Source organism: Zingiber officinale, chromosome 6B, assembly GCF_018446385.1.
Source record: "Zingiber officinale cultivar Zhangliang chromosome 6B, Zo_v1.1, whole genome shotgun sequence".
NCBI classification, from domain to species: Eukaryota; Viridiplantae; Streptophyta; class Magnoliopsida; order Zingiberales; family Zingiberaceae; genus Zingiber; species Zingiber officinale.
This window is the reverse complement of record NC_055996.1, coordinates 84,828,689-84,851,074: the sequence shown is the minus strand read 5'-3', so window position 1 is coordinate 84,851,074 and position 22,386 is coordinate 84,828,689. Positions and strand designations below refer to the sequence as shown.

Here is a 22,386-nt window from a genome sequence, read left to right as displayed (position 1 = left end):
ATAAGCGAAACACATACCAAGGTGTACAGGTCGGGATTCAGGATAAGCGGAACTGGATTAAGCAATACAGGTCACGATACAAGGTAAGGCAGGTCAGAAGTTCACAAGACAAGACACGCAGGACAGGGCTGGATGTACAGATCTGGATTTACAAAACGACAAATACAAGGTTAGCCATAGGTCGGTGTCCACAGGTCGGGGTCGGCAAGTACTAAGACCCAGCCTAGGGATAATGGACTTGAGAGGGCACGCACTACACGACAATCAAACAAGGGAATCGTAACCAGAATAATCACAGCGTATCAGGGAATATGCTAACGGTCTAGGGCTCGTTGCCCCCCCTCCCCCTCGATTCCTCCTTCGACCTATAAGAGGATGCCCCGTGTCAATCACCGTCAGACAAAGCCTGACACCCGACATTCCCCGACACTTGTCAAACTCCAGAAACGCCCACAGCAGTATAAAAAAGGAGGCTTCGTCCTTACGCAGGTACGCTCACTCGTCTTTTCATTCTTGTCTTTTACTTTTCGTCCTTTTACTGGGCTTCTGGGGAAAAAGTACTTGACTTGAGTGTCGGAGGGTTTGACCCGGGGACTTTTTCCCTAATTCTTGGTTTCTAACATAAGGGGGCTTGTCTGAGTGTGCGCAGGCCCCCCTTACTTCATCATCCGCATCATCACCCCCCGTTATCTGCTCGTGTAAGCCCTTCCGGCGGGTGTCAGATCGATCAGGCTTCGCAACAACTTTCCGTTAATCTTGAGGACAGCGCGATCCGCCTCCATCCGATTTAGTTTCCGGACGGGATCATGATATTTGAATTTTATTTAAGTGATAGATTTATTATGAATTATATAGAATATAATAGGTTATTATTATTTTTAGATGGCATAAAATAATTGATTGTAAATAGAAGGGAATCTTTTTAATTTTTATGGATTCATCCGCATACAGTTACACATCTACAGTCTATTGAGGCGGACGCAGGTAAACGAACGAGCATGGTGACGGCTGTTGAGCGCGTTCGAGTTTGATCGGTTCCTGGTGCTCCTGCCTTACTCTCCGTCCTCCCACTTCGCTCCTCTGTCTTCTTTACCTTCTCCTACCCTCTGTCTCCCGCCGGAGATCCGCGATGGGTCGGCCCCCGCACGGCGGCGGACCCGTCTTCCGATTCACTCAGAACGAGGTATACGCCGCCTACCTTTCACCTTTCTTCTCGTTATTCCGTCATCGTCATATTCTGTTTATGTTTTATGGCGGTAGTATTTTAGGGTTTTGTGAGGATGAATTGTCGTGATAGGATGTCGAATAATTTCAATTGGATGGAAGACTGCAATGTTTTCGTTTTTTTCCTTCCTCCCGGTCTAATTTGGTTTGCTTTGGCGTTAACCATTTCCCTCACAGATTCGCAGCTACGATTCATCCATGGTTATAGACTTGCCAAGTAGCGTATGGGTAATCTCGTATTCTTAAATTCTAGTGAAGGTCTGATACTATTGTGATACTCTGTGGCCGGGGAAAAGTAGATGGAAAACAAGGAACGGAAATCATGATTCCATTTTTTACTTGGACCGAAAATATTTGGACAGAAATCAGTAAAGAAAAGTAAGAAGCTTATTGAGAAAAAAATATATGCAAATTTCATTTTGTTTTACTTTTTCTCTCAATTTTGAGATTTCTTCTTGATATAGTATTCTCAAAAGGAAAAGTGAGAAGACCTAAGATATTCCCTAATCTTCTATCTTCTCCTCCTTCTATCAGTTACTCTCGTCCCCTAATGTTAACACAGTAAATTGGTGTTTGCAGGAGCACGTTAATGTAGGTCTGCTATCTGTTTAGTGGCGTCATAGGGGCCTTAAAATTTTCTATTTAACCAATAATGGTACATGCTATTTTTTGGTAATCTTATTGAAGAACTTAATAGTGAGTGGCTGAGTAGAATTTAACAGGATAATGGCAAAAGGCATCCCCTTTTGGGAGCAGTTCTCAATATTTCACCGATCATGAAAGTGAGCTTGGTTTTGATTGAATCCTGAAACTAGGAAGGCTTGCTTCTTAGCTTAGTGCAATAAGTGCAATGAACTAATCCCATTTCATAAGTAACATGTAGATCGATTTTAAAATAAGTTTGGTATCTCTGTCTTCTGATTTAGCAAAGTGGAAATTGTTAACAATAATAAAATCCATTTTGTTAGAATATGGTACATGGTCTAAACTCCGCCCATGACGAATTACCTCGTCATGGCTGATTCCAAGGGAGGAGGGTTGTGTTAGGTTGCTAGCCAGCGTTAAATTATGACAAATGTTCAATGAATGAATCCATTAAATTATTGTGCTAATGCTAGGTTGTTCCCCGTAAGGAACACGTTGCAGGTCCGACTGTAACGGCTCTGCAAGGACCACTAAAATCTCCAGAAATCGGATGTAGTGATAAATATGTAAGAATTCGCGTCAGCAAGGATCACTATATCTTCATGAGAAATTCGATATAGTATTAAATAGGCAAGAGTTCTCACATCATAAGTTGGATAAGAACAAATATAATAGGAAAATTGTCAAAGATTTGAAAGATGGAACATAAGAATCTGAAGTAGTAGATATAATGATTAGGAGAAGAATTAGTATTTTATGTATATAAAAGACAAAATGGGTAGGCAAGAAGGCAAAGATGATAGAGAACTCATGTTTTAAGTTATGGTATACATGAAAGAGTAAAATAAGAAATAGAATGAGTATTTTTTGTAAATAGTTCATTAAAGAATGAAGTTGTATGAGTAGTTAGAAAGGATGATAGAATTAGAGCTCTCCAAATAATAGTGGGGAAAGAAACTATGCACGTAATTAGCATATATGCACCTCAAGTAGGATTAGATGAAGATACCAAATTAAGATTTTGGGATTATAAAACATTCCGCCAAATGAAATGATTTTAATAAGAGGCGATCTAAATGGATATGTCGGAGTGAAAAATGAGTAATATCATGAGAATTATGAGTTTGGAACAAAAAATGAAGAAGAGAAAACTACATTGAATTTTGTGATGGCATATGACCTTATACTAATTAATACATTTTTTAAGAAAAAAGAATACTTGGTCACGTTCAAAAGTGACAATAATAAATTGATTTTTTTATGCTTAGGAAGAGAAATAGAAAGATTTGTAAAGATTGCAAGGTCATACTTGAGAAAGCTTAACTACCCAATATAAGTTAGTAGTGTTGGATGTACGCCTCAACATAGTTTCAATAGAAGGAAAATATACACGACTCCTAAAATTAAGTCGTGGAAGTTGATGGGAAGCAAAACATATTTAAGGAGAAGGTAGGAGTATAAGCATTAGGTGAAATATATGGTGACTCTAATATGACATGGGATAAGATAATATCAAAATTAAAAATAGTAGCCAAAAGTGTACTTGATGAGTCAAGGGGTTATGCACCACTAAGTAAGGAATCTGGGTGGTGAAATAAGAAAGTATAGGAGAAAGAAGGGAAAACAAACAGCTTATAGGGAATTATATATTTGTAAGAATGATAAAACTTTAAAAAATATACAATATCCAAGAAGAGGCTAAGAAAGCATGGAATGAAGCAAACAATGAAACTTTTGAACGGTTATATGAAAATTAGATACAAAAGAAGGGGAAAGAGACATTTATAGAATAGTTAAAGTGAGAGAGAGGACAAGAGATCTTATCCATACAAGATGTATTAAAGATGAATGTAATAGGGTACTAGTAAATGATGTAGAAATAAAAGAGTGGTCGAATATGTAATTTTATCAACTTTTTAATGAAGGTTTATGTGACCAATTTAGCTTAGGTAATTTAAGTAAGCCAAATGAGTATAGAAATTTTAATTTTTATCATAGAATTCATACATTAGAAATAAAACAAGCTTTAAATATGCTGCAAAATGGAAAAGTCGTTGGAACATATGATACTCCGATAGAGGTATGGAAGTGACAATAGAAGCAATACATCTTCTCATGCAACTAATTGAAAAGTATCGAGAACAAGATTTACACATGATATTCATTGACTTGGAAAAACTTATGATAGAATCCCAAAAGAAATTATAGGAATTCTAGAAAAAAGAGGTATTAACGTAATATATATTGAACTAATTAAGGATATGTATGAGGATGTAATGACCAGAGTGAAGACTTTAGGTAGATTAATTGAAGTATTTTCAATAAAGATAGGGTTACATTAAGGATCAGCTCTAAGTCCCTATCTTTTTACACTAATCATGTACGAATTCACTAGACACTTTCGAAATAGTACCGTGTTGTATATTATTTGCAGATGATATTGTTTTGGTAGATGAGACACATGGAGTATATGCTAAATTAGAATATTGGTGGGAAACACTAAAAGTAAAGGCTTAGTAAGTAAAGATAGAATATATGAAAATTAAGTTTAGCAATATTAGACGTATTGAGACAATTGTTAAGCTAAGAGATGACGAGCTGTCTAGAACTGAGAGTTTTAAATGTTTATGATCATTTTTACAAAATGATGGAGGGATTAAGAAAGATGTCTTACATAAAATATAAGCAGGATGGTTGAAATGGAGGTGGGTGTCGGATGTCTTATGTAATTGTAAAGTACCTTTAAAACTTTAAGGGAAGTTCTACAAAATGGCGGTTAGACCTGCTATGTTATATGACGTTGAATGTTGGGATATGACTCGAGCACATGAGCTGAAGATGAGAGTTGCAGAGATAGGATGTTAAGGTGGATGTGTGGACATACGAGGATGGACAAAATAAGAAATGAGAACATTTAAGAAAAAGTCGGAGTTGCATCTATTGAGGGAAAACTCCGAGAGACACGTTTAAGATGATACGGACACATACTTTAGACGGCCAATAAATGCTCATGTTAGGTGATGTAAAATTATGACAAATATACACATCAAACAAGGAAGAGGAAGATAAAAAAAGACTTAGAAACAATCAAACAAGATAAAATTTATTTAAGTATGGATGATGATATAGTAGGGGATAGAACTTAATGACGTAAAAGGATTAATAGTGGGATAAGATTTAGTTGTTATTGTTGTTGTTGTAGTAGTAGGGGTAGTAGTATGGTACATGGTCCATACTGGTTCCAATTCCCAATTGTGAACATATGTAACTTCAACTGATTTAAGCCTTTATAATATATTCCCAGCTACTAGATTAACTAGCACCACCGTTGTTACATATGTTCTATGTCACCTGAATTGCAAACTATGCTAGTGTAGATATATGAATGTTCTAAATCAACTTTTGAAAGACTAGTAGGTATGAGCCTTGCATAGAGTTTAATAGAGGGGTAAGATCATGTAGCTGGCCTCAAATAGTTCAGACTGACAGATGATGGGAATGATTCCTTTCAAGTTAATCACTCAAGGATAACCATCCATCTATCCACGTTCACCATGATGCATTAAATGCCCCCCTCTCCTGGATTAGCAAATTTTTAGAAGAAACTGAGCAATATGATTTCTTATATGGGTCTTTTACTCTTCTTTGCAGATGTTCTGCTTCCTTATCATGTAAATTCCTGTAATCATCTTGGTTTATCTTGGTTCATATTGATTTTTGCAGATCTTGTGCTTTGATCATTTAGTGCACATATGAAATATCTTTAATGATGAACTGATGCTTCCATTTGTTCTAGTCTCCAGAGGGTATTTATGAATGCTTATCCTAGACATCCTAGTAACACTTGTCTTTTGGCAATAGCAATCCTTCACTGCTGAGATTTCTACTATTTCTTTGGATGAACTAATGTCTAAAATTCACCTTTCCCAATGTAATTTCGTTGTCTTATAAACATCTTTCTTCATGTTTAGTCATTTATTAATGTTGCTATTATAGTTTTAATTGAATTGAGATTTTATTGTTTTTGGTTTTTTAATGATTCATTTTCTGGCCATGATTCATTTATTTCCACCTGCTACAAATGACCTTTGGTTGCTTTTAAAAAATTTATAATACTTAATTGTAGAATATGGAACTATGATCACATCAAACAGTTGGTCTATAGATGAAACAAATCAATGCATCTATCTATTCCGGCAAAAAGTGATTTTGCTCACCCCAAGCGGCCAGTATTGTTGGCCCCATGACAAGATACATATAGGTAAATCACGGTACGCAGCAGTCTCCTAGGTGGGAGGGTATAACGCTGGGCGACCCGAGAATCGACCTGTGCCCAATCCGGCAAGTCTGTCATCCGAGTACCAACTGCGCTACGCCCATGGGGCCGTCTACGCCTCTATCTAAGCTCCATATGTATGGCATCTACTTGGGAATCTGTTACTGTACTTCCTGAGGTCGATTAAGATAGCTTAAACAATGCAAATATACAATTAACTGGTGAAATTCTTACAGTAGAAACTTTCCAGTAGATCTAGATATTTGCACTAATTCACTGTTCCTTGTGTGTTTTGGGGTATAATGCACTGCCGATTGGATTGCATATTTCTCATGATTGGTTTATCATTCCATGTTTGTAACTAGGATTTCAACTCTTTCTCACCAAGAAATGAAAGGAAATATAGAAGAGCAAGGTTTTTAACAAAATATTAACCTTGTGCTTACTTATTATGAGATGATCATATTCTACTGTACTAGTGTGCTTTCTTGTTCATGCTATCCAAACTCTCATGCATATTGAACCTTCTATGTTTTTTGAAATTGTCCACTTCTTTGTTATAGTTGCTTTTGTATTTGTTCTGGAGTCTCAATTAGATCTGTTAGTTGTTAACACTGTACTAATATGAGGTAAGGGCTTCAATGTCTCTATTAGGAACTGCCAAAACAAGGCTGGACAAGGCGAATGTCAGGGAAAACAAAGAAGTTAGTTTTTGAGAGAAGTTGTATGTTTTCTTACTTCCAAGTGCCAGGCAAACTTATATTAAATTAAATTACCAGGCCATTGCCTGGTGCTTAGCTTTGAAGAAAGTATACACATCTTGTGCATCCTCCAATAAATATTTTAAACTAAAATGATGAACATATTTTGTGCCCTCTTCCACCATTGCTAATTTGGTATTTTGGTCCTCCTCTTACTAGTATTTTTTTTCTTGGTTGATTATTTTTCTATAATTTTGTACTTAAATTTTTTGTTTTTTTACTGTCTCAATTCAGACATAATGATGACTGCAAATGTTTATTGATGATTCTTGTTTTTTTTTGGAGTTATTACATGGTTTTATCGGGATTGAAGTGCAGTTCTTATCAATTCCTAGTTGTTTATTCCATGCCTATGGTTTTTGTATAGGTCACATAAGTAATGCAAACAATTGACAATACATGTACTTTGTTATTTGTTATCTAACTGCACAAGAAAGGGGAATAGTTGTCTTTTGATTTTCATTTTGTTTCTAGTGGGCAAGGATTATATTGTTATTTTTTAATTGTATTCAGCAGTTGCATGTTTTAACACAAACTGTGGAATCACTTTTGTTGAATACATAGATCAAGTAGACTCGATCAAATACTTCTATGTTCCTCTACTATTGTTAGTCCATGATGAACCTTTTTCTATCCATCCATTGAGTGAATTTTTGTATAATTATAGGGTCTTCATACCTCATTGAGGAGTGATAGGAATATGTCATTAACTCAATCTACTATGTGATTTAATGAAATTTGTTGGTGACTAATTAGGTGTTGGAGATGGAATCTTGTTTGCAAGAAGTGAATAATTCAATACCACCTCGAGAGATTATAAGTGCGCTTGCAGATAAATTTAGGTATGTTTGTGTCAATTTCCGGTTAACCTTTGCTGAGAATTTTCTTAATATTTTTTGCTTTTTGAAGTCAATCCTCTGAGCGAGCTGGGAAGATTGTTGTGCAATCAAAGCAGGTTTACTGCCTCTTCATGCTGCTACTGAGATATCACCTTCTCGAACTGTTCTTAACACTAGAGATGCTATAGGTATGGAATTGGTTCCAGAATAGGAGATATGCACAGAGAGCAAAGTTGAGCAAGCCAGCTGCAAAGTTAAATATTGTGCCTATGCATCGAGAAGAATCAATTCCATTTGCAAATGTGGCTGCTCCTATTTCTGCTCCTACTGGTAATTTTCTTTGGTTTGTTGTTTATGTTTAGGAGATAAAATTTATTTAAGTATAGATGATGATATAGTATGAGATAGAGCTCAATGACGTAAAAGAATTCATATAGCCGACCCACCTAGTGAGATAAGATTTGATTGTTGTTGTACTGTTTATGTTTCTACATATGATCAATGTTCTAAAATTCGCTAGGTGCTAGTTGGGAACTAGACCAACGCCTAGCGCCTAGACAGGGACTAGGCATTTTCACAATTTAATACCGAAATAAAGGAATCCACCTGTACACATGACTGGCTACTAAAAACAGGAGCAGACATCCCTTGCTATCTCTGTAGTTATTACCCATCCATTGATAAAAGAGGCACATGCACTTTATGTAGAAAATAAGCTTGTAATCTTTGTCTCCAAAAATATTTTACTATTATAACTTAGCCCACTAAAAATAGTACTAGAAATATTCTCTTAGAAACCAGAGTAGATACATTTGAAATTAGATTAGACAAATGGAAGTCCATTTCTACATGATTGATGCCCAATTAGAGAAACTATTACTATAGCCTCCTCCATAACCACCTGATAAAGGAAAAGGCTTACAAATTTCCATGGGTTCACCATAAACAGACATGGTTTTTATTAAGGCCTCCAGTATATGTAACACAAGAAAAACTCTTGATATTACGGTTAAATGTCTAGTTAATATACATGGCCATGAGTTCACTCTACATGCCTTTTTAGATAGCGAGGCTATTAACTCCACCATTGATGAAGCTACACTTTTCTCAATATTTCCAAAAGTTTTTATTAAGATAGCTTCTCAACCTTGAATTAGTACCCAATTTGATGGTCAGCAATTAGCTTGTACACAATTTGTGACAAACATATACTTAAGATTTTACAATAATTGTGGTACTTATAGTAATCCCCTAACCCTCTCAAAATTATGGGTTAAACCATTACTACACCCTAACATCCATCTTAATTTAGGACTCAATTTTCTTCTAGCACCAGATCGAGCTTTTTTCCTTACCAAAGATTATGTTATTTTTTTCTACACCAATAATCTCACCTATTGTCTCAGATTATCCCTCAATTGTTCATCCAATTACTATTCCACACACTAGATAACCCAACTAGCAAATCGGCTGAAACTACTTGTTAGTGCTCCACAACAGGTGCCTATACCTCTACTTCTCTTTAAATTTGCGCTCTAGCTTTTTCTGAATATGGAAAACTAGAAATACTTAGCTAGTCTAGGCCTACAAATGATTATGTTGCTATATGGAATATTCCTACTAACCTAATAATCCCAAAATAATTAATACAGACGATTAATACTCATCAACCTGATTTAGACTCTCTGATTTCTAGATTAGAAAAACTAGAAATTATTGGTGACAATCCAACCAAATATTGGGATAGGAACAAAGTATATTGTAAACTAGCAATCATTAATCCAGACCTAACAATTAAAGCCCATGATTTAAAATATAGCAATTGGGAAATTGAGGAATGCAAAACGTACATCCAACAATTATTATATTTAGGTGTCATACAAAGATCTACCTCCAGACATAGAAGCCCGACTTTTATAGTCAACAAAGGAGCAGAACAAAAACGTGGATAGTCACGAATGGTGTTTAATTATAAAAGATTAAATGATAATTGGCAAGAAGATGATTACAAAATTCTAGATAAAGATCAACTTTTGAATAAGATACAACATTCTAAATACTACTCAAAATCCATATGAAATCAGGCTTTTGGCAGGTAAAAATACATCCCGACTACTCGGACGACCATTTTAAATGGCTTGTTATGCCTTTTGACCTTAAAATAGCTCCCCAAATTTTTCAGCGAAAAATGGATATCTTTCAGCCTATTTCTATGTTTACCTATGTTTATATTGATGATATTCTAGTCTTCTTGAAAACTAAATAAGAATATTATGCACATTTACATATTATTTTTAATTTATTTGAACAACATGGTCTTATCATTTCTAGAAAGAAAATAAAATTAGCAGAAACACATATAGAATTCTTAGGAGCTGAAATAGGTCAAGGATAAATAACATTACAACCTCATATCTCTGCAAAAATCCTTACTTTTCTTGATAAAATGGAAGATACTAAGACTTTACGAGCGTTTTTAGGTCTACTAAATTATGCATGACCTTACCTTAAGGATATATGAAAAATTAGTGGGCCTTTATACAATAAAACATCTTTGGCCGAACAAAAACATTTTAATTAGCAAGATATAACCTTAGCACAACAGATTAAATATTTGGTTAAAACTATTCCAAAACTAACCTTATCTCTGGATTCTGACTACTTAGTTATTGAAACAAACGGATGTGAAACCAGTTGGGGAGGTATTTTCTACCGAAAAATATCTAAATATGAACCTAAAGCAGCTGAAAACTTATGTAAATATGCCTTTGGAAAATACTAAGAAAAAAGGCATTTAATGTCACTGGATTACGAAATCTTAGCAGTAATCTATTGTTTAGAGGCTTTTAGGTTATTTATCTATAACAAACAAGAGATCACTATTAGAACAGATTGTGAAGCCATTGTAAAATATAGTCACAAAACACATTAGGAAAGGCCTCGATACTAAGTGTTGGCAAAAATTTACAGATACTATAATTAACAAAGGCTTAAGAATACAATGGGAACACATAAAAGGAGTTAATAACTCATTAGCTAATACATTATCTAGACTACTGCGTTAACTATTTGTGATTAACTTTGGTGACTCCTTATAGGATTATGGACATACCAAGAAAGGTTCGTACTTTCCCTACCAAAGTCATGCGGATTGGTAACCAAGACTTACAACTATTTACCCAACCTAAGGATCAGTTTCGTTTCTCTGCAAGATATAAACTGGACCACATTCAAAACTGTCTCCTTGACAGCATTTGGCATATTCCCACTCTACCTGGAAGCTCCGGACACAAAATTGTTGTCATTAATGCGCTTTCCAACTATTTCCTTACTACCATACAAAAATTAGCAGGAAAGAAGTTCTCTTGTTACGTGGTTTTCTCATGTTCCCATGCAGGGGTCTACTCTACTTGGGAAGAAAGCAACTTGGCTATACAAGACTTGGAACATCCCTACTTTAAGGGTTTTTACTCTCTGGAAGAAGCTTTTACAGTTGCTAGGGCGAAACTTGGTGCACACTTTTTTATCAATTCCTTACTTAAAGCAATTCCATTACAAGCTACTGGCTCAGACACTCACACTCTACCAACTTATGCTCAAATATTAGGAAGTGAGCTTGAAGACAGTTCTACTCACACGTCAGAAGGTGCTGCAAAAGTCCACAGGCTCGACTATTTGACTTTAACCCAACTCAAAGAACAAAATAAGGCTACAACCTTACAAAGGACCTCTAAAACTCGTTTAGCAAGTTTTCCAAACACTATTCCTGAAGACATTACCATATACGTACGCAGTTTAACTAAAAAATCAACTTTACAAACTTTTATGGAACTATGTGAAGCTCTGAAAGCTTTTCATAAAACTCCTCCTGATGGTATGACAATAGTCTATGAGGCTGAGTTCAGCCCCAAACTTAAATGCCAAAAGAAAGACCCACCTTGTATTGACTTTGACAAATATAGCTGTCAATGCCAACTTATTTACTCTTTTCGCAGAGCCAATATGGATTATGAAACTTACACAAACACTGCCTACAAAGGCCGAATTATTACTCCTTTTACTTTACTAGACTATGGTCTCCTGCATAATTATGGATCCATGATCCCGATTCAGTTAAAGACTTTCTCACGAAATTGAGCACAACACATTTGATAGTACTCCACCTGAATGGCTGGAACTCAAAATCAAACTCACTCGACATCTAGTTAAAATTGACGTTAATAAGGTTGGTGGTTACCAAGTAGAACTAGAAGACTACCCATTCGACCCAGACTTTGATTGAGAAGCTCCTCCCGCTTTTGCTGATCAACTCAAACATTGGTGTGCCTCTATCCAAGGAACACATTGGGGATGAGACAAAATTGAAGATCCAGACACTTATTTTCTAGTAGGAAAAACTTTCACCGAGAAAATTTACAAGCCAAAGGAAATGGGTACTAGATTTTTTCCGTTCAATTTTACTACCCAGCATACTACTCTATTTCATCATTATTAAAGGAAGACGAAAAGAATGAGTAACAAACGGCTAGCAAGTTAAACACTTTCATCCAGAGCCTACCGGGCTGCCCTGGCTAGGTACAGAGCACCAACCCAAGCGTTAAGCTCACAAGCTCCATCTTTGGATTCCACAGGAGAACAGAATATAGATAACATGATTGACCCCTAAAAATTGGACCCACTCTACAGTAACTTCACCAAAATTACACAACTAATAAAATATCATTGGACACAAACTCAATATCATCGGACACAAACTCAACATCAAATTTATTCTACTTCTCCATAATTTTCAACTTGTTCTTCATCGGATACAAACTCAATATCATCATTATGATTCTCTTATTCTTCGAACGCAAAATCATCCTCGTAAAGTTCTCTCACTCTAGAGCTTCTTCGGAGTTGTAAATTTTCAAATGCTCCACTTGCTTTATCAACCATTTGCCGTGTGAGCCCAAAACCTAGTTCAACTTCATCATCTTCTCCACCATGCATAATCCAACTTTTGCATTTGAAGCATCTTTTGTAAGAAGGGCATCGACATTTTTTTTTTTTTTGTTTATTCAACAATCTAGCATTAAATTAGACAAACACTAGATTGTTCAATCTGTTGACATCCAACCTATTTCTTTTCTTTGTATGAATCTTCAAAGAGAGAGAGTAAATATTATAGTTAGTAACATGAATATAAAACTTTAAAAATTAATACTTTAATTAAAGACTTAAAGTTTAAAGCTTACTCCTTTGAATGCACTCCAATTTCTTTCACATCCAGATGAACTTGAAGTTAATGAAAGTATCCTCGATGTCACTCTTAGCAAGTTGGGTGTGTGAGCACCGTATGTACTTCACTATACACATGGATCAAATGTATCATCATTTTTTTTCCACATACTTTTGCTCCTAATGTTTTTCCAAATAACCTAGTCTTGTCTCTATTTTGTCAATTCCTTGTTAATAATTGTATCTTGTAGATCTAACCCATTGGCATACAAAGTTTTCATACATTCAAAAATCCTCGTCGCGACCTCCTCATAATGCAATAGAACTATCTTTATAAAAAATAGGGATTCAATAAAAATGCAGTGGTATGCAATAATATGTCAAGTCTATCCTTTATTTTTGACTCAATTAATAGGTTGATAATTTGATTCTACGTTCAGGGCCACCTTGATGCCTTCTTTAGTTTGAAAAAGTTCCCCATATAGAAACCCTATCGATGGCTTTCTATATCCATCTATCAATCAAAGAAGTCTACCAAATGAGCAAATATTGTCAAACAAAATGTCACACCATTCCAAAAACTCATGCTCATCACAGTAGAGTAAATCAATTTCCCTTTGTTTTTAACCATTTACATTTCTCCTACATATCACTTGTAAACATGACACTTAAACTATTTTTTTTTCAATCAAATTTTGCAATGTGAGGAAATTTGATGCAAATCTAGTAACTCCTGGCCGGACTATGTCTCTCTTCTTCGTGAAACTTCTCATCAATGACAAAGTCTTATGGTAAGCATAAATGAAAATGGTAAAAGACTTGGCTTGCTCAATAACCTTTTTATATCGTGGAAGCTTGCCAATACTTTCAAGCCTGAGATTAACAGTGAATTGCACATGAAACTCCAAAATATATCAAATCGATTTTCTCTCATCAATTTAGCTGCAGTCATATTGTTAGTGGCATTGTCTGTCATAATCTGAATAATATTCTGAGCTCCTACTTGTTCAACACATTTGTCAACATACTAAAAAAAAAAGGTCAACTATATATGCCTCGTTTCAAGACTCCTTAGATTCTAAAAATGTAGTACTCAGCTTGCAATTCACACATATTTAAGATGCTTTTTCATTTTCTATCACTCCATTCATCTATCATGATTGAGCGCTCATTCTTTGCATATTCTTCTTCATGTTTCTTTAGCAGTTGCTTTGCTCTTTCAACTTCGGCTTTCAACAGTGGCTCCCTAAGTTGATATTGAGTTGGAGGCTTGAATCTTGGTCCAAATTGACTCACTGCCTTCATTAGTTGCTTGAAGCTATCATTATCAACGATAGTGAATGAGATTCCATTTTCATAAACCCATCTCCCAACATATTGTTGAACTTGTTGAGTTCTCTCTTTAAAAAGAGTCTCATTTATATCTTTTTGGCGAAGTACTTTACTCCCACTAGAACCTATATTTTTTGGAATAATTGCCGATGCATATCTATCCATGGGGTTAAGTAGAAGAGGTTTTTTAATTCCATCTATCCCTTCAATTTTAGGACCTTTTTCTTCGTCTAGAAAAATAGTCACCTCTACTTTACAGCTTTGTTCTCCAATTATTTTGTTCCTCTTTATGTTTCTCCCTTCTAAAATAGTTTGTGTGCACTTATTTTTATCTTCTTGAGATGCTTTTCGACAACCAGATACATTTTCAAGTATATTTGTTATGAGCTCATTGATCCTATACACTCCCTCGATATCGTTTTTTCATATAACTTGTATTTAATTTTGTCGAGGTTCTTAGTATCAATCAACATCCAAACTCTCATCCGATGTCATTTGACTTTCTCCTAAGAATCCCGAATTCGGGTTGAGTGACGGCGTCGTCGAAGATGCTCGCCATTGTAATTGTGATAATCTAAAAAGTGATTTAAGAATAAATTTATAAATATAAAATAGTAAAAAAATATTAATATAAATTAGTAAAATAATATTATCAGATATAAATGTAATTTATATGAATTAATAAAATTTATTAGATTTTTTTTAAAAAAATTAATATAAAATTATGAATATAAATATGATTTATATGAATTAATAAAATTTATTATAATTTTTTAATATTAAATAAAAAATATAAATTAATTAATAATATTTATCAGATTTTTTAAATTTTAAATATGTTTTTTTATAATTTATTGGTATAATTTAATTCGGGTGTATAAAAGTCTATTCGAATTACCCTATTAAGTGAGGAATTGTTGAATTAAATAAATAATAAATAAATTTTAAAAAAAAACATCGCGAGTTCGCTATACCGTCGTTGTTGCCGTGCGCATTCGATAGCGCTTGCGTCGAACTTTGATGGTAGCACGTTCGGGGCCGCTGGAAGCTTCTTCGGAGGCTTTTGGCAGCACCAAAAGCGTCGGGGACGCGTTCTGCACCAGCGTCGCGTAACGGCAGGTGCGTCCCGTGACGCTTTTGGCGTCGCCGGAAGCATTTGGTGAAGCATCCGGTGCTGCTGGAAGCTTCCGGCGACGCATTCGGCGCTGCTAGATGCTTTGCGGGCGGCAAAAGCAAAAAAAATTACATAACATAAATTTAAAAACTTACCGATTGTCCAGAGGAGGCGAGAGGCAGTCAGGGAGTCGAAACGGTGTGAGATCGAGGATTGAGGGCTTTAAATGGCAAAAAAAAAAATCGGAATTTCCGCTACGCCTAGCGCTGCATGGGTCGCCTAGGCTGGCCGATCAGCACCTTTCCGGTGCCGCCCACCGAGTGTCTAGGTGGCCACCTAGGGTGTATTTTAGAACACTGCTTATGGTGTATCCCTTGTTTTTGACTTTTAGGAAGCTTGCATTCATTACATATCTCTTTTTTTTTATTATTTTTATTTTAGTTGCACCGGGTATCCAGCTTATGTTGACTAATCCTGGGGTAACCGGCCCAGCCCCACGAAAGTATTTAACTAGCCACTAAGGTAAATTAGAAAGCGCTCGCAGCGGACGACCCATGAGCCCAGCATTCTTAAATCAACCGCTCATTAAGGGAAATTCATCCATTAATGATTTGAAGTAGCTATTAATGATTATTATTATTTCCTAAGTCAGTTGACTTGATGAAGCTCCTTTGGAAAGTTTGAGAAATTGGCTATGAGGTTTGGAGATTGGCTCTCCAAAAATATTAAACGGGCTCTTGCTCTCCCCTTGGGTCTATTCCCACAAGGTTGAACAGAAAGATAATGAGCATGCTTAAGTGTCAAGAACTTCCATGCAAGTGTCTAGATATTTTAGAAAGTACAAGAGAAAGTGAAGGAAAAACGAATAGCTTATAAGAATTATATATTTGTAACAACGAGGAAAACTTTAAAAAATATACAATAATTAAGAAAGAAGGTAAGAAAGTAGTGAGTGAAGTAAAGAATGAAACTTTTGAATAATTATGTCAAAAATTGGATACAAAAGAAGGGGAAAGAGATATTTATAAAATAGCTAAAGTGAGAGAAGGAAAACAAAAGATCTTATCTAAATAAAATGTATTAAAGATGAATGTAATAGGGTATTAGTAAATGATGGAGAAATTAAAAAGCGATAAAAGAGGTATTTTCATCAATTTTTCATGAAGGTTTAGACGAGAAACTTAACTTACGTAATTTAAGTATGTCAAATGAGCATAGAAATTTTAATTTTAATTGTAGAATTCAAACTTCAGAAGTAGAACAAACTTTAAATGGGATGCATAATGGAAAAGCCGTTGGACTAGATGATATTCCGATAGAGGTATGGAAGTGCCTAGGGAAAGGTATTGAATGACTTATAAAATTATTTAACATGATATTGAAAACGAAAAAAATATCTGATTAACGGAGGATAAGTACTCTAGTTCCCTTATACAAGAACAAGGAAAACATATAAAATTGTGTAAACTATAGGGGTATTAAACTAATGAGTCATACCATGAAACTTTGGAAAAAAATAATAGAAAAAAGATTAAGAAATGAGACAACAATTCAGTCCTTATACAAGAACAAGGGAGACATATAAAATTGTGTAAACTATAGGGGTATTAAACTAATGAGTTATACCATGAAACTTTGGGAAAAAGTAATAGAAAAAAGATTAAGGAATGAGACTTTGACCAAAAATCAATTTGGGTTCATGTTTGAAAGGTCGACAATAAAAGCTATACATCTTAGACAATTAATTGAAAAATATCGAGAGTAAAAATAAGATCTACACATGGTATTCATTGACTTAGAAAAAACTTATAATAAAATCCCAGAGAAATTATATGGAGAACTCTAGAAAAGAGAGGTGTTAGCATAACAAATATTGAACTAATTAAGGATATGTACAAGGATGTAACAACCAGAGTAAAGACTTCAGGCGTAGTAACTAAAACATTTCCAATAAAGATAGGGTTACATCAATGATCAGCTCTAAGTCCTTATCTTTCTACACTAATTATGGATGAACTCACTGTGCACATTCAAGACACAGTACCGTAGTGCATGTTGTTTGCAGATGATATTATTTTGGTAGATGAAATACGTGAAGGAGTAAATGCTAAACTAGAATCTTGGTGGGGCACACTAAAAGAGAAAGATTTTAAACTTAGTAGATTAAAGACAGAATATATGGAATTTAAGTTTAGCAATATTAGAAGTAATGAGACAATTGTGAAGATAGGAGAGGACGAGTGGCCCGGAACCGAAAGATTTAAATATTTAGGATCATTTATTAAAACAATGGAGGGATTAAGAGAGATGTGAGTACAAGCAAGATGGTTGAAATGGAGGGGAGCGTCGAGTGTTTTATGTGATTATAAAATACCTCTAAAACTTAAAGGTAAGTTCTATAAAACAGTTAGACCTATTATGTTATATGGAGTTGAATGTTAGGCTATGACTCAAGCACATGAGCAGAAGATGAGGATGTTAAGGTGGATGTAAGGATATACGAGGATGGACAAAATAAGAAATGAGAGCATTAGAGAGAAAGTCAGGGTTGCATCTATGAGGAAAAACTCCGAAAGACACGTTTAAGATGGTACGAACATGTACTTAGACGACCAATAAATGCTCTAGTTAGGTGATGTGAAACTATGACAAACACGCATATCAAACGAGAAAGAGGAAGACTAAAAAAGACTTGGTTAACAATAATAAAACAAGATAAAATTTATTTAAGTATAGATGATAATATAGTAAGAGATATAGATAAATGGTATAAAAGGATTCGCTATAACCAACCCCGTCTAGTGGGATAAAGCTTGGTTATTGTTGTTGTTGTTTCTCCCCTGGATACATGGTAACTTAGCCTCTTTTATCGACCTATGAAACATGTACCAAGTGATCATGTAGTTTGAGTGCGGAGGAGTCTGCACCTTGTTCCACCCTCCTGTAGGTCAAACTATGCTCCTTTCTTAGTTGACTGTATAGGATAGTCAGACCCTCCTGAGATGCTTGAATATCAAGTGGTCCTGCACCTTGCTTCATCCTTCCAGGGAGCAAGGTCTTCACCCTTTCTTAGTAAACTGCGTGTGAAAGTGCAACCCTCCTGGAATGCCTGTGTAGTAAGTGCCCTTCACCTAACTGATTTGTATTTTTGGTTGATCCATTTCTATATCTGGATATCAGTTCTCTCTATCTTTCGCCACCTTGAATGATCCTCTTATTTTGTCATCTAGGACGGAGTTCTACAGATAATGGTCTGGTGGAATTCGAAGCAAAGTCAGCGAGGGATGGAGCATGGTGAAAATCCTTCCTTATCTCAGATTTTATTGCTATAGCCTGTTAGGACACAACCAATGTGAATTCAATTTGCTTTTCATATATTCACTGAATGAACTAGTTTATATGCTTAGTATCTCTCTTACAATTCACTACTTGCAAGCAGTCTTACCTGCTATATTTGCCTTGGGATAATTTTGGCAGGCCAAGTAAATCTAATTTTTTTATTAAAGCAGTCTGTTTGAAAGATATACAACTGGATGCCTTATGACATGAGGTGAAAATATAGAAATCATGAGGGTACAACATCATCCAAGTAACTGGAATGGATAATATAAGAAACAATGATGAAATTTGTTTATAAAACATTGTACACACTACATCTAAACTAAAACGTGATCAACATAAATTAGCAAAACAAATTTGGGTTCATGTAGGCCTGTTTTAGGCAAATTTCCTGACAATCAGATCACATTCTCTGACTAGTTAATGCTACTTGATATGCTATATGATAATTATCCTTCTATTTCCACATTAAAACTAATAGTGACTTAATATGCAGGTATGATGTTTCTGCCTTTCTTTCCCATAGATTGTTTGAAACTGGTGACCCGGTAATTATATTCAAATTCCACTTCCATTTTGTTGTGCTCCAGGCACTTTTTGTTACCTTAATATCTAACTCAACACTTTCAGTGGTTCAAACAATATTATCATTTTGTAGTTTGCCTTTGTGACAAGTTACTTCTTGAGATGAGAAACTATGTTTGTTCCAACCTAGTAACTGATGGTATAAATGTAGGGAACATTCATTTTCTCTAATTCATTGTATTCTCTTTTCCAGGAAGTTCGAGTTCGGTTCTCTGGGTTTGGTGTGGAAGAGGATGAGTGGATTAATGTACGCAGATGCGTTAGACAGCGATCACTTCCATGCGAAGCTGCTGAATGTGTTGCTGTACTTCCTGGAGATCTCATCCTTTGCTTTCAGGTGACTTCCCATGTTAGTTTTCTAAATTAGCCTTCGTATATGGGTGATTTTCATTTGATGGTGAACATTCTGAACATGAAAGTTGAAGCTTCTAGTACACAGGAATATAACACATCTTGAATTGTTAGATCCATACCTAAAGACATCCTTGTGTTATTGTCAATTAATTAATTAAAGATAGTATCTTTACCATCCAGTTGAAGTATGTCATGTCTACATGATCGCCAACTATTTAAGGGGTAAAAAGATTGGGAATTCCTAACAATTTTGTTATTCTCATGCTCCTTTATTCATGTATCTCCATCCTATTAATTTTCTTAATGTTTTTATTCATGTTTAGACATGTTTTATCCATACATTTGATAACCTTTTTATTTTATTTTAACTAAATATTATTTATGCATATATTTTATCATCGTGATTTAATTGCATATACTATATTTTAAATTGATTACAGATAATTACATTCATTATTACGTTATGCATAGAGAAAAGCTTATTTTATATTTTTCTTTTTACCTTTTTGTACAGAATTCTTAGAATTTTAATATAATTTACATACTCTTTATGTTTATATTTACTAATTTCTCATAATCAATAAATCTTTTATTTTTTCCTGAATTTTCCAATTGATTTATTTGAGATATTATTTTAAAATTTTAAGAGGTAAAAAAAAGAGTTTATGATTAACTATTTTTTAATAATAAAATTATATAAATTAAATCTATTGTGTGCATTTGCACATGGCTATTGTCTAGTTAAGCCAAAATGGCTAGTTGTTTTGGCTTCTTGTCGATATACTAAACCTTGATTATAACGCTGTTTGAAATACACATTTGTTTTTTTTTTCAAGTCTTCTTTTTCATTCAGCCAGAAGTTTGAAGAACTTATTATTTGCTATCTCTTGCATTCTTTACAATGCAACATAAAATATCTTAATTTGCAATTATTTCAGGAAGGTAAAGAACAGGCTCTTTACTTTGATGCTCATGTTCTTGATGTACAAAGACGAAGGCATGATGTACGCGGATGCCGGTGTAGATTCCTTGTTCGCTATGACCATGACCAATCCGAGGTAGCATATATAATAAATTTTCTATCTTTGATATTGTTATGGACAATCAAATAAATAGGAAAACTTAAAATACAAAACAAATTTTCATTCTTGGGCGATGGTATGCATGGCAAGTATCAGCCAAAGTGATTGGTGGAAAGAATGCGATATAAAGCTGATGAAAGGACAAATGCAATTTAGGTAGATTGTAAACCTCATTCTAATGTCTCTCCATGAATACTTAATTGATTTTGTTCAAGTTCTTTGGATTTTTTTTTTTGAATTTTAGATTGCAAATGAAAATATTTAGCAGAAATTTCTTTTGTCAAATTACTTTTTGATACATGAATCAACTTACAGTTTCATTTTCTTTTGCAGGAGATAGTTCCATTGAGAAAGGTATGTAGGCGCCCCGAAACTGATTACCGTTTACAGGTGCTGCAAGCTTCAAAAGCAACTGGTCCCACTGATCAGCAAGCTACAACGAAAGACATCACTTTGATTTCTTCCAAGGATTTGAATTCACAAAGGAGCAGGAAACAGCGCAAGCTAATGGATGTCAACACTGATGAGGTAACGACAATCTCCCTTCCTCATCCGAAGGATTCAAGTAGCTCCCATGGTGACAATCCAGCAGCAGCAGCAGCAGTAGCAACAGCTGACAATAGTGGCAGCACCCCTATGAAGGTTATAGTGGAGGTGACTGCAGTGAATCCCCAGAGTATGGAGTCCCAACAAGAAGAAACTACCTAGTTCGATGCGGTATTTGTTTATGGTGGGAAACAAACCTGTTTTTGATGGTAAATGTAGGATGAACTCAAAGTAACGACCGGTTATTTCTCATTTTGCTTTATATCATTGATGGTCGATGAACATTTTGGTTTGGTCATGCATAATATCTTGATGAAATAATGAAATAGATCTTGATATGGCGATGAAGGTCAAAGTTAATAGGAAGACAATGGCACTTGCAACACTATGGGTTGCCCGATTGGATTACATAGTCAGTTGGACACGAATGTCCGATCGGGTATTCAACTCGGTCGGAGTTAGTATAGCAACTGGGACCAGCAAGCTATCCTCATTGGCAAATAATGAATTCCTTGATCCGTGGTCGGGGCCAATCGAGCTTTAGGGTCGATCGGACTCAATGTTCCTTCACTCAATTCCAGAGATAGGCTGAGTGATCGCCGAGTCAGGTGCTACACCCTATAAGACCGAACGAGTGTCCTCTTGACCGGTTAGCGGACGATTGGCTTACAAAAGAACTAGTACACCTATCATATCGTACTTTTATGGAAGTTTGTGCGGAAAAGGATAGGGAACATCACGTAGGCAAATCATACTTTAGAAGTTTCTAGCTTGTTACATCAAAGATTTGCATGTTCACTTAAGGAAGAGTGTCAGAGACATTTTTCAGCTTGTCTTTTCTTAGGATACTTCAAAAAACATGCATATGCTCGGGATGCATGCACAGACGCTCCATAGGCTATGGTATGTGATGCTTCATCTGTGAACACGCTTATTGCTTCACAGGCGGGGTCAACTGTCAGGTTGGAGGTCAAAGTCAAGGTGGTCAATGCCCAGGTGTCAAAGGGTCGAACGGAGGACAATTACAATGGCTGGTCAGGCATTTAGGGTTCTACCGATGGGAGACATG

The 22,386-nt window shown here is 35.3% G+C and overlaps 1 protein-coding gene across 3 annotated transcripts; it reads left to right on the top strand.

Annotated features, from left to right (window-relative positions):
* The first annotated feature begins 939 nt into the window (after positions 1 to 939).
* LOC121992915 (protein SAWADEE HOMEODOMAIN HOMOLOG 2-like) lies at positions 940 to 21,615 on the top strand. Of its 3 annotated transcripts, XM_042547552.1 has the most exons (10): positions 975 to 1,183; positions 1,402 to 1,602; positions 7,663 to 7,748; positions 7,816 to 7,861; positions 7,934 to 8,075; positions 18,642 to 18,705; positions 19,247 to 19,298; positions 19,529 to 19,672; positions 20,628 to 20,747; positions 21,105 to 21,615. In XM_042547552.1, the coding sequence occupies exons 3-10, from the start codon at positions 7,672 to 7,674 to the stop codon at positions 21,477 to 21,479; spliced, it is 1,020 nt and encodes a 339-aa protein (XP_042403486.1). In that variant the 5' UTR covers positions 975 to 1,183; positions 1,402 to 1,602; positions 7,663 to 7,671; the 3' UTR covers positions 21,480 to 21,615. The 3 variants fall into 3 exon arrangements, with proteins under 3 accessions (XP_042403487.1, XP_042403485.1, XP_042403486.1); XM_042547551.1 differs by lacking the exon at positions 1,402 to 1,602 and having other exon boundaries at positions 957 to 1,183; XM_042547553.1 differs by lacking the exons at positions 1,402 to 1,602; positions 18,642 to 18,705; positions 19,247 to 19,298; ... (1 more) ...; positions 20,628 to 20,747; positions 21,105 to 21,615 and adding exons at positions 11,143 to 11,256; positions 11,353 to 14,955 and having other exon boundaries at positions 940 to 1,183.
* The last annotated feature ends 771 nt before the right edge of the window (positions 21,616 to 22,386 follow it).